This window comes from Biomphalaria glabrata, chromosome 3 (assembly GCF_947242115.1).
Source record: "Biomphalaria glabrata chromosome 3, xgBioGlab47.1, whole genome shotgun sequence".
In the NCBI taxonomy this organism is placed as follows: domain Eukaryota; kingdom Metazoa; phylum Mollusca; class Gastropoda; family Planorbidae; genus Biomphalaria; species Biomphalaria glabrata.
Window position 1 is genome coordinate 10,114,088 of NC_074713.1, and position 17,932 is coordinate 10,132,019.

At 35.9% G+C, this 17,932-nt stretch overlaps 2 protein-coding genes across 2 annotated transcripts in view; one reads left to right on the forward strand and one right to left on the reverse strand.

Moving 5' to 3' along the window:
• The window catches only part of LOC106060231 (uncharacterized), a 202,443-nt gene that overhangs the window by 152,858 nt on the left and 31,653 nt on the right, over window positions 1-17,932 (reverse strand). The gene's annotated exons all lie outside the window — the stretch shown is intronic.
• Window positions 10,096-17,319, forward strand: LOC129925044 (uncharacterized). Its single transcript, XM_056023287.1, has 4 exons — window positions 10,096-10,255; window positions 12,575-12,766; window positions 14,308-14,361; window positions 17,135-17,319. Exons 1-4 carry the CDS (start codon window positions 10,247-10,249, stop codon window positions 17,231-17,233), a joined length of 354 nt encoding a protein of 117 aa, XP_055879262.1. The 5' UTR covers window positions 10,096-10,246; the 3' UTR covers window positions 17,234-17,319.

Sequence of the window (17,932 nt, forward strand, 5' to 3'; positions counted from 1 at the left end):
AAAGGGAAATATGTCGTTTCGTGAGCTTCTGTATTCTTTTGTTAGCATCCTTAGCGTTACTACTCTAATAGTCTACGCTCCAAAATGTGTAATTTATTTTGTAACCGGAGTAACTCTTTATTACTTCACCTTCCTTTATTTCTTAGTCTGTTGGACCGCTGGGGCACCACACAAGAACCTTTGAACGCATTTCTAAATTTCGTCAATTCTATCTCTTTCTATCTCTTTCTCTGGCAGCCTCTTCTTTTTCCTGGTACTGTTCCCTGAAAGGTCTTTGCGAGACCAGAGAACCTTGTGATATGGCATAGAGTCTTAGTTTTTTTTTTTTTGACAGTAGTTAGCAGGTCATCGTGGGGGGGGGGGTCCAAGGTTAGGTCTACAACCCACAAACTAAAACTATTTTCTAATTCTATTCGCAATGTATCCTGAGCTTTGTTCCTATGGTCCTGCCGCACTTAAAAACTGTGGGAGGAACATGTACCACAAAACTGTGGGAGGAACATGTACCACAAAACTGTGGGAGGAACATGTACCACAAAACTGTGCGGCATGATAGGCTGCTTTAAAAAGGACGCTGCTTAGATTGACATAAGAACCTTAATCGCAGCAGGGCCGGTCTTAGGCGTAGGCAGTGGCGTAGCTACCATGGCGCGAAGGGGTTCATTGCGCCCGGGCCCAGGACCACTAGAGGCCCAAACGGAGTTATGTAAGGAAATGTGTTGACTAAAAGAGTTTGAAATGTAACACGTCATTACATTATTTTAAATTAAATAATGTTCATTTTTCTTAAATTCCATTTCTGGTGTCCATACAAAATAACAAATCCATGTAAATCTTATTACTGTAGTTTGTAATCTATTAAAGGAGGATAACACTTAAATTGTCAGTACAGCGTTTCATTTAAATGTACCGTGTTAGATTTTGTTATTTAAAAAAAATAATAACAACAATAACTACTTGTAAGCCAACTCATTGTAAAAGTGTTCTACATGATGTGTAATATTTGCTTTTGTTTTTGTGAAATGTTATTTATTTCTTTAATATTACAGTAAATTTTGACTAGTTTATATGCTTGAATAAACTGTATAAGTAAACATTAAATGTAAGGTTATAATACCTGCAAGCAAATTTGTACGTCCGTTTGTAAGGATATCAAATCTAATCCTTAAGTCCTACGTGATTAAGACGAATCACCCACATATAGACAAGATGTCTTCCAATTATTAGTCGAAGTTACACACATTTGTGCATGGACACCGAGCTTATCCACAATCGACTTTCTACTCAGTAAGCTAAACATTAATTTCATTTCAAAGGTGCTTTAAAAAACCTAGTCTCCTAACTAGAAGAAGCTTATGTGAAACAGCGTTGTGGGAAGACTTCAGGTGGCGGCCAATGCACATTCAGAATATCTGAAGATTCAGCATGTTACATGGTTGACCAATGACATTGGCCCTTCAAATAATCTGCAGAGACTTAGCTTAGTTTTGAGAGTATGTCAGTCTTGTAAATATATATATTGTGCATTGTTATTAGCGACGTTAAAAGTAGTGACGTAGACAGAATACGGGTACATTATAGGAGAGGAATATGGCTGGGCTTGTAGAAAGATGGATAGTGAACAGACTGCTGATTGAAACTACGGATAGAGAGACAAGATGATCATCCCCATCTGTAGAGAAACATCAGTTGAAGTCTTCACAAGTTTTATCACGTATGTTAGAGTTACTTAGAGTTAATTGTTATGTCCCTTGGATGTGTTCGGACTCACATTAGTTAAAGTAAAGTAATGTAACACAAGACGCACTATCCAAGACAAGGACAAGACAGGACAAGACACACAATCCAAGACAAGACAAGACAGGACAGATCCTCAAAGCTTGAGGAAATTGTTCTCCTATACCCTGTGAGGTACAGGTGTACCTTGTACACTGTGTGGCGTAGAAGCTTGTTTTCATTGATTGTTCTCAACAGATACAGTGGAGCCCAGTTTGGGTTCAGTCACACTATAAGAGGGGGCCCAACTTCGCATTCCTGATCCCGGGCCCACGGGTACCCTGCTACGCCACTGGGCGTAGGCAAAGTAGACAGGATTAAAAAAAAAATAAAGAAATTGAGCAGCAATAGTGAAACCTTTGCCCAGTGTTATTGTTGAAGTACATTAAGGTTTAAAATAAGTAACGCATTTTTTTTTGTTATCTGTTTATTTTTTATTTTTCTATTTCTTTTAGGGCCACACAATTCACTTTGCCTAGGGCCTCCAATTTTTTAAGGCCCTGATCACAGAAGTAATAGTCAAAAATTGTATACATTTATAGTTTTAAAATGCCGCTAAATTTAAACTTTTTTGAACAACGATATTCAAAGATTTCGTTGTAAAGAAATAAATCACTAAAGCTGTTTCATATCACTTCAGATTGGGAGTACGTGTAGTTCATGCTGGCCTAGACTTAGAGCATGATTACACTTAAGAGCAGTGTTTCTCAAACTTTTTTGTCTGGCGGCACAGTGAAAAAACTACAAAAATTTCGCGGCACACCACGAAGAGCAACAGTTGTTTTAAAATAAAAAGAAAAAAATATTTTACCTGTTTTTAAGTATTACATTTAATGTGAGGGGTGTGCCTGTTTTTGAGAGCAAATTCGATCTAATCGAGGCTCCAAAGTCGACAAACAAAATCGCATTTCATCGTCTATTGCAAGAAGTCTCTCTCTTTTCTTAGATTTGATTTCAGCCAGTGCTGAAAATCCAAACTCACAAAACCATGAAGATGCAAATGGAAGAATTATTTTGATTGCTTTTAAACTGATTGCAGGATATAACTTGTTGATTGAAATCCAAAACACATCCAGGCTTTTCTCGGCAAAACTTGACTTAAGAACTGCATCGTTTTTTAAATCAATGAGCTGCTCTGCTTCTTCAGTTGTCAGATTTGTAGCTTCATTGTTTCCAAATGGATAGCTAGCCCATCCATACACATTACTTCCAACTGTTGCAAAGTAATGCTGCAATGCTGACTGCAGGTGTTTCAAAGTGTCCAGAATTTCGGGGGTGATTTCTTTATTTGAAGCACATTCATAGTAAGTAGGAAAGCAGGACTCCTTTCGAGATCTTACTTTGCCACAAAGACAATTTTTCACCACATGACTTCAGTTTTGAGGATGCAGTGATAATGGTTTCTGAAGACTTAAATTCAATTAATTTAATTTGTCAAATAAATCAGAGAGAAATGTCACCTTAACCCACCAGATCTCGTCATGAATAGAAAATCCAGTCTTTTTTTTCAGTCTCCAAAAATGAAATCAGCTCAACCTTGAGCTTCTTTGTACCTTCGTTTGGTTCCTTGCTTTTCATTTAACGCTTTCGCGGTTTCATTTTTACTAACGTATTTCTCCATGGATAAAAATGAATAATGATTATTGATAATTTGTTATTATTAGCATACACCTAACAAATTTACATGAAACACATCGCTTATTATTATCGTTACCAATTCAAGAACTGCTGTACGTCTGCTAAGGCGGCTAACTTTTAGTCATTATAATAATATATATATAGTGAACAATTCCATAACCTGAATAGCTAACACCCTTTTACGTCACTATGGAGCAATCCACTACTATTACTGGTCGTTGTATGTGGGGATGTCATCGCAACGTAAAATAAACATTTAATAGTTGGTAGACCTGTGTAACGCTGCACGTGTAGCGTTCTCAAAACTCCCGCGGCACACCTGCAAATCTTCGGCGGCACATTAGTGTGCCGCGGCACACAGTTTGAGAAACACTGCTTTAGAGACTATCTGTCTATCTATCTATCTATTTATCTATCTATCTATCTATCTATCTATCTATCTATCTATCTATCTATCTATCTATCTATCTATCTATCAGTCTATCTGTCTATCTATCAGTCTATCTGTCTATCAGTCTACCTGTCTATCTATCTATCTATCTATCTATCTATCTATCTATCTATCTATCTATCTATCTATCTATCAGTCTATCTGTCTATCTATCAGTCTATCTGTCTATCAGTCTATCTGTCTATCTATATATCTATCTATCTATCTATCTATCTATCTATCCAAGGCCGCTGCGATGGTTGTGGCCGCCTGCGAGCTAAATTTTAAAATGCCGCCCCCTTTTTTTTCTAGCCAAAGAAATGTATTGCAATTAAGCTGGACCAAAAGCACCCGTTCATTTAAATCCATTTTTAATAGAGCTTTCCATCTTTTTCTCCTTTCATATTAACACCGTTGTCGTATTCCTCAAGTTTTATTTCCAATTTAGTTTTGTTTTTTCTATCGCGACGTTAATAAGGTCTTCTCCAGTTGTATCAGTCATTGGGCGAAACCCCAGAAAATGTTCATGTATTTCTACATGAGATGAAGCAATACTAATAGTGATTAGTTCGGTATGAGACATATCTGGTGTAGAATCTAATTTTTTTTAAAGTAGCCTATTTGTGTGCTAATACAATTTGAAGGATTTTATTGTCTATTTCACTGAAACTTTGAACTAGCCGCCAGTATTCATGGATACCAAATACCATTTTGTGTGTGTCTCCAATGAACTATTTGTGGATCCTTTAAAAACGAGACACTGCCGATAGTATAATACTATCAAGGATTGCGTAAGCTACTTTTCAAAATCATGGATTCTTTAATGCGTTGCATCTGTTGTTTTCTTTTCAAGAGAATGATTTTATTTTTACATATTTACAGATTATCTGGATTGTATTTTGAACAGATGTGCATTGTATCCATTGCATTGTATCCATTGCATTGTATCCACAACCATCTGACATACGGCGGATTTATCCAATACATCACTAGCTCAAAATGAAGCAACTCAGCACTGAATATTTTTCTTGAATCGATATAAAATAAATAATAATAAAATAAAACATATTAAAGAAGTGTTTCTCAAATATTTCGGGGTGGCGACCCCTACAGAAAAAAGCTGGGGACCGAGAAAGCGATTTAAAACGAACCCGATTTTTTTTTTTTTTTTTTTTTGAAATAGTGTTGCTAATTAATTTATAAGCGTTGTAAAAAGTTCTTTCTGGAGATAGAATTAAACAATAGACGGGTTTCCTTTCGAGTCGGTCTGATTTCGGGGCCGGACCCCTGCGCTGAGCGTATTCTGTCTTTTTTAGCTTCAGAAATTCTTTCTCCAAGCATTTACACCTTTTTTCTCGTAATAAGAAGAAAGAATATAAAAAGGCCAATGTAAATGAGTTTTTTTTAGAACGCACTATTCATCATAGTAAAAAAAAAAATCTAGTAATTGAAGTAATAGTAATCTAATTTACTAATAAAGAGTCAGCCCTAGTCAATAGTATTATTCGACATATATATATACAGCACACGGACGTCTGTAATGGGCGTGATCTTTTTTAAGATAATCTTCTTCACAAGCACACAAAATAATCGTCCTATAAATGAAGTGCAATAGACGGTAGAAATTCGACCAATCTCAAGAAAATCCAGAAGAATCACACTAGCGGTGATGCTTTGAAATGTTTTCTTCAAAAAGTTTTAACTCATACTGATGCTTATGTCTCTCGCGAAAACGGTCTACATTTGATAAGGTATAAAGATGAAACAAAGTTTTTTACTTAAGATATTTTAATTAGTAAACATTGATTTTAATCAGACACGGTTTAAAAACTACAATGAAAATAAACATTTTTTTTTCGCCACCCCCCCCCCCCCTTATTGTTGGTCGGTCGTTAGGTTAGATCTACATCTATGATGACCAAAAAATATTCTACAGCCATAAAAGTAAAAATGTTTTTAACCTTATATTTTTAATGACAAGATCTACTCACAGCGCGGGGTATTGATTCAACAACAATATTTATATGTAGTAAGTAGATAGGCCTACTAAGAAGAAAAAAAATGTTTTGACTGATCTGCTTCTGTAAGCGTCATCCGAAACAAATCTATATAACAAATAAAAAGTAAGTTTCCCCTTTCAGACCTTGTGGTCTATAGGGCAGATGATGTAAAGGTCATCTGATTCTCTGGCCTACGGTTAACGTGGGTGTTATGAGGCCAGCACAACGACCAACCGCCTTTACTTTTCCCCAACTAATGTCAGGTACCCATTAGAACTGTGTGGACTCAATGGCGCCAGAAAATCCCGAAATAAAAATCCCAGTCTTCACTAGGATTCGAACCCGGGACCTTCAGTACGGAACCCAAGCGCTTTACCGCTTAGCCACCGCGCCCTCATATAACAGATAACCCGCGAAAATTCAATCAGAAATATGAAGGCGCTTATGGAAAAACCCTTGGGGAATTCCTCGCGAGCCACTCCATGTTTCCAAAATAGCTTCTTATGTACGCATGTCATTTTCTTTTTTGAAATATTTATCTTAAGGATATTGGAATAATTAGAATTTCTGTAAAATTTTAAAATATTTTAGTATTTTTTTTTTGTTTTGTATTAAACTAGAAATTTAAAAAAATAAAGGTAACATTGGCCGCCCCTAACATTCGGCCGCCTGCGTGCATGCACATATTGCACAATAGGTAGCGGCGGCCCTGTATCTATCTATCTATCTATCTATCTATCTATCTATCTATCTATCTATCTATCTATCTATCTATCTGTCTGTCTGTCTGTCTATCTGTCTGTCTGTCTGTCTATCTGTCTGTCTGATGTCTGATGTCTGTCTGTCTATGTATATATATATATATATATATATATATATATATATATATAAGTTATGTTAAACACCTGCGCTCTGTTGTTGTGTGTTTTCTCTCACAATCAATGTTGTAAACACTAACCCTAAAAAAACTGTATCTTTGTTTATTCAATGTCCTACCTGCATGTCATTTCATTATTAGTAGAGCTAAAACAAGCAAAAAATATAAACAAAAAAAAAAATAAAAATAAAAAAAAAGGCCCTAAGGACATTTATGTATACATACTAGCAGTATGCTTACGCACTTACGTTGATTTGTCCCGAGTTTTTTTTTTTGTTGTTTATTTATGGCCGGAACACTTTTTTTTTTAAATGTAATAAACGGACCAGATTTTAGATATTAACCTAACATACTTTTTTAGAGGCCCCCGAAAGGGGAAAAGACGCTATTAGTTTTGTGTGGCCTGTCCGTCAGTCCCGTTTAGATCTCAGAAACTAGAAGAGAAGATGAAAATCGGACATCATGATATTTTAGATCATTTAAAGTTCTGATGCAACGGTTCCTTTTTCTTTTTTTTTAAAAGCGAAAAATCTAATTTTTAAAATCAATTATGCAAGCAGTTTTTTTTTCATAAAAATACACAATTTTTCAACTATTCACTATTAATAGTAACGAACAATGAAGGCTATTTAGTAAGGGATAAGACCATTTACCTACCATATGCAAACGGTTTTAGATTTTTTGGTCAAAAACTTATTATTTTTTTTTACATTGGTATTGCTAAGTTAAGTAATTTCTGTTATACTAACTACTACATTTAAAAAAAAATTCAATTTTATTTTTAAATAGAGAAAATTTTTATTTAATATGAATATAAAAGGAAAATAATTTAAAACAACAATTAATAAATAGTTTTTCATAGTATCGAGTGAATTGTAGCTCATCAGTACGCACACAAAACACTAAACAGAAACTATAGGATTTTTTTTTTACGGAAATGGTTTGTTCTTCCTTTTTTATTTTGCTGGACCGTTGGGGCACCACATAAGATCGTTCAACTTTCTTTCTCCATTCCTATCCGTCATTCGCCTTTAAATGAATTTCGTTTTGATGTTCTTTCTAAAAATAATGAAACCTGCCTTTTTACCTGCCTGGGGTGGACCAATTCGGAGGCCGATTTTGAGTTTGTGTCATTACACAAACTATCTTTGTAATCTTGTTGTATTTTTTTTTATAGCTATATTTGTACCACGACTGAAGGCAATCATATTAAATAATCTAAATTTTAGTACATTTCAAGTTAATTTCAAGAAGAAACCAAAGATTAAAAAAAAAGAGGCAGAATAGCGTACCCTGGTTCGATGGATCCTGAAAATTACATGGCAAGAAAGTGTACCACTGAGATACTTGCTCGACCAGGTCCTCCCATCTTCTTTACCATACTTAGACAACGCCGACTGTGTGGGCTGAGTCATGTCCGCCGGACGGAGGATAAACATATCCCAAAAGTTATCCTCTATCATGCTCTATTGACAACTAGCGATGGTCGCACACAAATGGTCGTCCCCCCCACACCTGAAATGTGGATCTAATTTTAAAAATAACCTCCAAGCAGTGGACATTGATTCTGACTACTGGAAAGACACAGCTGCACTATGTGGAGAGAGTGAACACAGAAAGCTGTGAACAGTGAACAAGCAAATCTCTCAGCTCTGGGAGAACAGTGAACAAGCAAATCTCTCAGCTCTGGGAGAACAGTGAACAAGCAAATCTCTCAGCTCTGGGAGAACAGTGAACAAGCAAATCTCTCAGCTCTGGGAGAACAGTGAGCCAGACGAAAATAAAATGACTCTTTCCTCTACCACGAAATCAAATCTACCTGCGTTATATGTGGTCAGTAATGTCTCTCCAGGTGAGGGCTCTACAGTCACATGAAAAAGTTCTCTTTTGAGATAAACCCACGGTCTTTCTGTGAAGTAAGGAGATCAACACTCTTAACACTAAAAGTGACTGAAATGATGACAGTTACAGTTTAGTCAACAAAATATATTCAGCCAGATACATTCTCACGACGAGTTACAAACTCATGTAGGCAGATATATAAACGGAAAAAGAACGGAAACGGATCACCTTCGCCTGTACCCAGGGCCGGCCCTAATAATTGCTGGGCCCTATGCAAAACGGATTGCGCGGGGCCCAGTCTAGGTAGAGATAAGCATAATGTCAAATTTAATATTTTTTATTAGAAAAAACATTTGTCTTTGCAAAAAATTTGTATTAAATGAAAGCTTTTTTAAAAATTGCGCATAGGATTGGCACCCAAATTGACAATTGTGTCTATTTTTCAGGAGATTTTTTATGTTTTTTTCAGGAGATTTTAATAATTTCATGAGATTTCCAGGACTTTTGCGCATATTTTGCAATTTCAGGAATTTCCAAGAGGCCCTGGAATATCATGTTTAATTCAATAATTTACACCTAGAATTAGCTATGAAAATGCGGGACCCACTGCGTCCCCATAGGTTGCAGTGACCTAATGCTATCCCTGCCTGTACCTATCCCTTCGTCTGTTGAACCGTTAGAGTATCGAGGTTTGACACCCAACGTGGGCAGAGTTGTGTTTACTGAGCGCCTAAAGGCAGCACGGAAAAACCTTTTCCTAGATACCCCCCCCCCCACTCACACTGGTCCACAAATGAGATTGGACCAAAGCGCTCTGAGCATGCTATAAGCATGAAAGTAGCGCTATTAGAAGCCTTAAATTATTTATTTATTTATTTATCACAAGTAATCTGTCGACTGTCTTAATCCATTCCGGTATTTAGCTCTAAGTAGCATCTCTTCCAGTGACAGGCCTGCCCGCTATTTTATGTTGTCTTCCCATGGCTTTCTTTGTATGTATCTTCTTTTTTCCTGGTAATGTTCCATGAAGGAAAGTCTTTGCTAGCCCTGAGGACCTTGTGATATGGCCATAATGTTTTAGTTTGCGTTTTATGACATCAATCAGCAGATCATCGTGTGATCCTATTGCCATTAAGATTTCTGTTCCAAGTCAAATTTGTGATGCACTCTACTGATGCCATACATCGTATTAATCATGATATTTGAATTGAATCCCTTCACATTTGAAATCAATTTTTGTATTCAATCTACTATGGAAACAAGTATAGCATCTATGATTTCTTTATACCTTTAGACCTTTAAGAAACAAAAGTAAAACTGCGCATAATGTCATTAAGTTGTACATTTAATATACAATGAAAAGCTGAGGAGGGTATGACATTAGTATGTGGGAGAATAAAACTATGAACGGACTGCACCTGGTAACACCAACCCTAGCCACTTCTCTGGTGCTTATGTGAACAATACAACAATTGGAAAACCTGGTATCGCCCAATTCAAATATGCTGTTTTCAATATGTTTGTGTTATTGTATCTTCTGCATACGTGTCCACATACGACGTCATTCTCCATCTGATTTCACTTGCCTATATATAATACACGAAACACACACTCCCAGATAGACGCTGACACACAGAGTGTATTCTTTCTCTACTGCAAGGAACACGACAGAAATAGACAACCATGTTGAAGGTAAACATCGCTTTAGTCATTAATACCAAAGTATAATTTTATGCTTAGACTATAAGCTAAACTCTAAAAAGCGTATGCAGGACCGATTTAGGCTTGGTAAGGCCCTAAAGTATTTGAGATATTGGGCCCTTTGTAATCAACATAAGATAATTTTTCTTATCCCTTTCTTCAATATGACTGAAAATATACATTTTGAGGTGGGGGGGGGGGTATATATTGTGTTGCCAATAGGTGAATTGAGGACTAAGCGTAAAACTCAGTAAATTTGTCATTGGAAATTGTGACTGCCTATCTGGGATATTAAATGTAATCCTTTCTTTCTATTCTATAAATGACAATGTGTTTATGTCTGTGTCAGCCTACCAGCCAAATAATAGAATTAAAGATAACAAATATAGTCCGATTTAAACATAGTACCTCAACAGTGACATACTTGAAATTCATTTCAAGTCAACGACGCAGAAAATAGACTGTCAGTCTTCCAACATATCCTCTTAATACAATATCTGTATGGATATTTGAGGACTTTAAAGAAAAGTAATTTATTTTAAGCTGCACTCCTTTGATGAACGGTACAGAATATACAAATATACAGCTAATGTATTGCTTAAAAAAAAATTTAATATTGTCCTGGCTTGGATTTTGTGTGTCGTCTGTATGATACTTTTTTTGTTTTGCTTACTTTTTCTAAACGCGAGTCCGAACACAAGCAAGGGACACAACAATTAAATAAACTTAATAAAACTTGTGAAGACTTCAACTCTATCCGTCGTTTTAATTAGCAGTCTGTTCAATATCCATCTTGCTACAAGCCCTAGCCATATTCTTCTCCTATCATGTACACGTATTCTGCAACGTCATTCGTCTGTCTGACTACGTCACTTCCTTTACCGTCGTTACAAAAAATGCACAAAACTTACAACACCAACATACTCTCTAAACTAGACTAGGTCACTACAAAATGAAGTCTAGGGTAAAAAACTATCAGCAATTCTTTGTTGTGTGCTGCCAGTTTCGAAGTTCGAGTTTCTCGTTTAAATCCATCCTTCTATCCAGACACATGTTTATTTGATTAATGATGTCCCTTGATTAAAGTGCAATAGCCACTTACTACCTATTGACTTGAGTATTAGATTTAGTATTATCAAGTATCAAATTGTAGGCTGAAATTGACAATAGAAAGATGGCCAATATTTTCACAGAGTACAAGAGGTTTTACTTCTTTCTTTGTACACAAAAATACATTATTGAGATTGTGCGAGGTTATTTGTTGAAATACACTTAAAACTTGGGGCATGCATATAAACATTTACTTTGAGTATTTTTTTGTTAAAATATAAACTGGAGGAAAAAATTCTTATTCAAAAATAAAATGTAAATGTCACATTAGCATGTGTTCACGAAACTAATGACCTCCTTGAGTCGCGAGATGAAAGCCTGGTCATTAGCTATGGTTGGAAGGGACACAGGAGTTCCTCCCTTTTCAAGCAACTGATGTATCCAAAGAAGTAGCAGTCGACGATACATTTTTGGATCAGCCTCGTTGAATGTTTTGTCAGGAAGTAGTGCTTTGTGCTTCTATTTTTTTCTCCGAAGAGAATATTTAAGAATTTGTCTTGAAAACATTTTATCTTATCTTATATACTACAGACCTTACTTCAAAAAAAGAAGATGATTACATCCTATGCCTCATGTATCTAGTCATGCATGTTGAGCAATGACTTAAATTCTGCCAAGTCACTGGTTTTCCTGGCTGATTCAGGCAACCCATTATTCCATGCTCTAATAGCACTAGGAAAGAAGGAGCATTTGTACAGATTTGTCCCAACATCTTGAACGAAGAATGTGCCTTTATTTTTTATGTCTTTCTGTGTATTTTATTACATTTTGTTTTTCTATTTGTAGATTATGGTTCAGTGTTTTATGTATAATTGCTACTTTACTTTTGAGTCTTCTCTCCTGAAGGCTTCCTAAATTTAGTGATTTTACTAAAGGTGTTACTCCAGTCATTTTATACGTAGTGGAGTACTTATATCAGTACTTATATCAGGCAGTAACAACCTTACGGATTCGTTCACAAAATAAGACATCACCAACTTAGTTAAACATAAAATTTAAATTCCTCTAAGCGTAGTAATACGTACAGACATATATTTGTCTATTGCCCCAAAGCACTTGTTTCTATTAATTTCTCAATAAATCATTCGAGAACTAGAAAAATGTAGATTAAAAACAATTACAATATTTCCGCTAACTGACATATAAATTAATACTATACTTCATTTCATTTTGTTCATATTTCTGATACACTTCCTACAGATTGCCCTAGTTGTGTTGCTGGCTGTTGTCCCTTTCATTTCAAGTCAGAAGGTTGGAAGTCAGGTGCCCTACACTACCACTTTAGATGACCCCTATGTTTTGTTTGCCGTCGAAGCAATCAACACCTTCTATGAGCATCAAGGGGACAATAATCTGAGAACAGCAGTCAAAATTGTCAAAGCCACAGTTCAGGTAAAGATCTTGTGGTCAACTTCAGACTTTTTATCATAGTACTTTCCCTGGTCATCTTCGATGTTTTCTTGTTCACTTCCGTTAGTAATCTTACGTCTTTTCCGCCTTGCACGTTCACTGGTCATCTTTGGCCTCCTCTGCTTTACACTTTCAATGGTCATCTTCAGTTTCTTCCATTTTGCACTTCCACTGGTCATCTTCAGTCTTTCCCATTTTGAACTTACACTGGTCATCTTCAGTCTCATCCATTTTGCACTTACACTGGTCATCTTCAGTCTCATCCATTTTGCACTTACACTGGTCATCTTCAGTCTCATTCATTTTGCACTTACATTGGTCATCTTCAGTCTCTTCCATTTTGCACTTACACTGGTCATCTTCAGTCTCTTCCATTTTGCACTTACACTGGTCATCTTCAGTCTTTTCCATTTTGCACTTACACTGGTCATCTTCAGTCTCATCTATTTAGCACTTACACTGATCATCTTCAGTCTTTTCCATTTTGCACTTACACTGGTCATCTTCAGTCTCATCCATTTCGCACTTACACTGGTCATCTTCAGTCTTTTCCATTTTGTATTTACACTGGTCATCTTCAGTCTCATCCATTTTGTACTTACACTAGTCATCTTCAGTCTCATCCATTTTGCACTTACACTGGTCATCTTAAGTCTCTTCCATTTTGCACCTTGCACTCTCCTTCTCATTGTTTCTATTCCATACTTATTCTGTACTCAGAAACAGTCGCGACGCTATAGAGGGGCGGGTCACAGCAAGTGACTCACATCATTGCGTGTCACACACATCATTGCGTGACACACACATCAGTGGGGGACACACATCAGTGGGGGACACACATCAGTGGACGACACCAAAGTGGGAAAAAAACGTTTCGCTCAAGCTGACGTTAAATATTGTTTTTCTTTTTTTTTTAAAGAATTGATCTTGGCTAGAGAGTCAGACAAGCTTCTGCACATTAAAAGATAGCTTTTATTCGGAATGGGTGATTAGGAAAAAGGGGGGGGGGCTCATTCGTTAACCGCTCTGGGTGACACCAAGTCTAGCGTCGCCTCTGCTTCGAACATTGATTACTCATGTTTATATTTACTCTCGTGAAATTTAATGAACATTTTTTTAGTGTGTCTATGTTTGTATGTGTGTGTGTGTGTGCATATTAAAACAAATATAGGGCAAGGGACTAAATGTTTTAAAGTGAAACGCTGTGAACCAAATTCATTAGCTAGTACAGCCATTCTCAACCCTGAATAGGTGGATTAGAGGTACCACTTGACAAAAGTAGGAACACATGAGCCAACATATCAAAGAGAGATAATTGTCTTTGTTTTGTAACTTTGAGAACTTAAGTCTTACTGATACATTCGCTAACAAAAAAAAAATTAATTGAGAATGGCTGGTCTTGTATATTTTTAAAAATTATTTTTAATTCGCTGTTTAACCACTATTTGAACCTAATTTTCTTCAAAATTATTATTTTTTTATTATTCGTTGAGTTCTGTAATGATTCGTATTTGATTCTTTAGGTGGTTGCTGGTGCACTGTATAGATTCACCATTGAAGTCAGCGGCGGAAGCACGGTAAGGCACAACACAAACAACCAGAGAGTATCTCAACTCGTAGATGTTACTTTAAGACACAAAGACTCTTCAACATACCTAACTATAAACGATCGCAAGCATTCAAAATGAGTTTAAGCAGGGCCGGTCCTAGCGATTGCGGGGCCCTATGCGAAACTGATTGCGTGGGGCCTACATGGGCGGGAATAAGGATAATAAGTGAAAAATAAGATTTTGTTTTAGAAAATAAATTCGGCTTTGCATTTTATTCATTCTTTTCTAAGTACAGAATTGCGATCAAGTTAAATTTACGAACCTTGCAACATATGGCATATTTATATGCCAGTGACTATTAAAGTAAATAAGGTATTAGAACTTCCGGTTAAGGGGAACATTCGTCCAATTATTACATTTTATGACATGAAAGCTGACAATGCCTTTTTTTTTTTTTGCGCGTAGGATTTTGTCTATTTTTCAGGAAATTTGTATAAGTTTTCAGTAGATTTGTATGAGTTTTCAGTAGATTTGTATGAGTTTTCAGGAGATTTGTATGAGTTTTCAGGAGATTTTAATAAGTGCTGAACATTTCCAGGAATTTCCCGTATATATTTTGTAATTAATAATTACACATAGAATTAGCGCGGGGCCAATGAAAGCGCGGGGCTCACTGCGACCGCATAGGTTGCAGTGGCCTAAGACCGGCCCTGAGTTTAGGCCTATTTTTTTTTTGGCCTCACCACTTTTGTGTAAGTGCTGTGAAATACTGCCTAAGAGAAAACAAAAACACTTAGTAAGGTGTGCTCATCTATCTTCTTGATTTATGAAAACCAAGAAAGAAATGTGTCACATGTCGTAATCAAAAGCTAAGATTTATCGGTTATTCTATATACGGGCTTTCGTCCGAAGACCCGGGAGAAGTGCAGTGTTTTATAGGGCTACATAGACCCAGCTGTGAATTACATATTTTGCTAGAATTTACGCAGACAAAACCGTTGCCTGCTTGCGATCATTTTAATCTCTTTTCACGCCTTTGCCTTTCCTTGGCATAATCATTCCTTTAGGTCTCAAATGTATAACCCGCGGCCCATATGAAAGAGATTTCCAATTGTCTCTTTTGGACCTTATTAGCTGCCATTTGTTCTCTTCTTTGCGACTAAATCTACTAAATATATACATCTTGTCCACACCTCAATGTATTTTGAGTTAGTTCTTTAAAAAAATAAAATATATGTTCATCTTTCAGCTTCGCCTGTCCTTTTGTCTGCTGGACGCTTAGGGCACCAGCATAAATCTGACGACCGTCTCTAACCGTCCAACACTGGTTTCTCTCCAGTATTAGACTCTCTTCCATAGACGACCCGTCCATTCCTTAATGTTGTCATCATTCAATGTATCATCATCGAAATGATTCGTCACTGATGAATTTTCAAGCCTACATTATGGAGAGAAATAGCGAACGTGCTTTAAAAAAAACAAACACATTATAATATTATATTCAAAAGTATCTAGATCTTATGCGATAATTTTATTGGTCCAAAACAATGGTAATTCAGTTTAACTACAGTTATATTAAGCATTGCAAATGAAAATGAAAAAACTTATAATACTTATTTTGTATTCGCTATATTTTTTTACAAAAATTTACTTAAATGTAATAAACATTTGTAATAGTTATGCCATAAAAAATATTTCTGTATTGCCCTTCGCGGCACTTGTAATAGAATGATGGTATCACTATCATTTGTAACTAATCACTAGACTTTTAAAAGGTTGAAGCAGTATTGGGTGGTTGATATTTAAGTGATGGAGTGTTGGACAATTAGTTTACTTGAGATGTTATCTCCGAGTTCTTAAATAGGCTACAACTCATCAACAGAATAAACAATATAGAAAAATATAACCCAGTCTTTTAAAATACACAACACCTTAATATATAAAGAAGAGCACAGTCGACGTCGTCAAAGTTCACCACTAGCGGTCACTTCGTCTTTCGCCTGTTATTCCTCACCTATTTCCGTTCTAACTTTTAAATGTACTGTCACGTCACTAAGGGAATACCCAATTAAACCCAACTTCCACGCGTCTTACTATTGAGTCATTACAGCAGCACATGTGATCTGCCTACCAGCAAGACATAATTGGAAGCCTGAGCACTGACTTGCGACGTCACAACCTGTGGGCACACTATCAACAGCTGTGTCGGTGGTTCTTATCAAATCCAGACATTCTTGTTTCATTCCAAGCCCAGGCACTTGACAGCCAATCTTTTAGTTTTTCTGGTCTATATTGTCGCCCAACCTTCCAAATGCTATAAGCTTTTTTTTTAACTTTGACAATACTATAGGCCTACATTCTTATAAAGGCACAGTCCTCATTCCATATGCTTGGACAAATTTGTACAAATGCTCCTTCTTTCTTAGTGCTATTAGAGCATGGAATGGGTTGCCTGAGACAGCCAGGAAAACCAGTGACTTGGCAGAATGTAGGTCATTTTTAAAGTAACGTCTGTATTGTATAAGATAAGATAATGGAGCATTTGATTTTTTACACGCTTTAATGTTTAGTCATTTTGTGTATCAAAACTTTCTAGCAGCGAGCCCCCGACTTATACCTCAAACAAGATTTATCTTATAAATTAGAGAGGTTTCTCCAAACGAATTTAAAATTTAAAACTCTATTGGTAATAATAAATTATATAAATAATGAGATAATATATTATTTTGCATCTTATGCGTTTTTTATTTTCATAATGAAGCTCCTGATTCCCATATATTTTGTTCTTTTTCTTTCATAGAACGAAGATTGTACTGTAGCCGTCTGGAGCCGCCCATGGCTACCTGGTAATGTAGCCATCCAACTAAAGGGAACACCATCCTGTGTAGAATCAGCATAAATAACTGCCAACTTATTTATTTATTTTTGTTTATTATAAGATGGGCTTAAAGCTATTTCAAAATAAACATAAATACCTAAAATGTTGTATAGTCTATAATAGTCTATATTGTCACAAGCTGTTGGACATAAACTATTATAATTTTAACTTTAACATAATTATAATGCATAGCTTCAATGGTATATATAGTTATATATTTGTTATAATTTTAAACTAGGGATAGATCCAGTGGCGTAGCTAGGGTGGGGGAGAATTTGAAAATCCTCCCGGGCCCCCACTTGAGGGAAGCCCCAAAAGTATACCAAATTTACCAAATTGCATTACTTCAGGAACATAAGTCATTATTTGCAGACGATTGTATAATATATAGAACAATAAAAACAACACAAGACTCAGATATTTTACAAAGAGAATTAGATGAATTACAGAAATGGCAATCAAAATTGGAGTCTTTCCACCCAGAAAAATGTCAGTTGTTAAGAGTAAAAAAAAAACCTAAAACAAATGAATTCCACTTATCTTATTCATGGCAAACAAGTAACACAGACTAAAAACGCAAAATACCTAGGTGTTATAATAAATGAAAAACTGTCATGGAATCCACATATTGATGAAACTACAAAAAAAAATCAAACAAAGCATTAGGGTTTATTAAAAGAAATTTCTATAAATCAAATAAGAACATAAAGTTAAAATGTT

What these genes read in the sequence shown, in the direction of transcription:
- LOC129925044 (XM_056023287.1), top strand. An exon ending in TTGTCAAAGCCACAGTTCAG is followed by an intron (nt 12,767 to 14,307) that starts GTAAAGATCTTG and finishes TTGATTCTTTAG; the next exon opens with GTGGTTGCTGGTGCACTGTA. An exon ending in AAGTCAGCGGCGGAAGCACG is followed by an intron (nt 14,362 to 17,134) that starts GTAAGGCACAAC and finishes TTTCTTTCATAG; the next exon opens with AACGAAGATTGTACTGTAGC.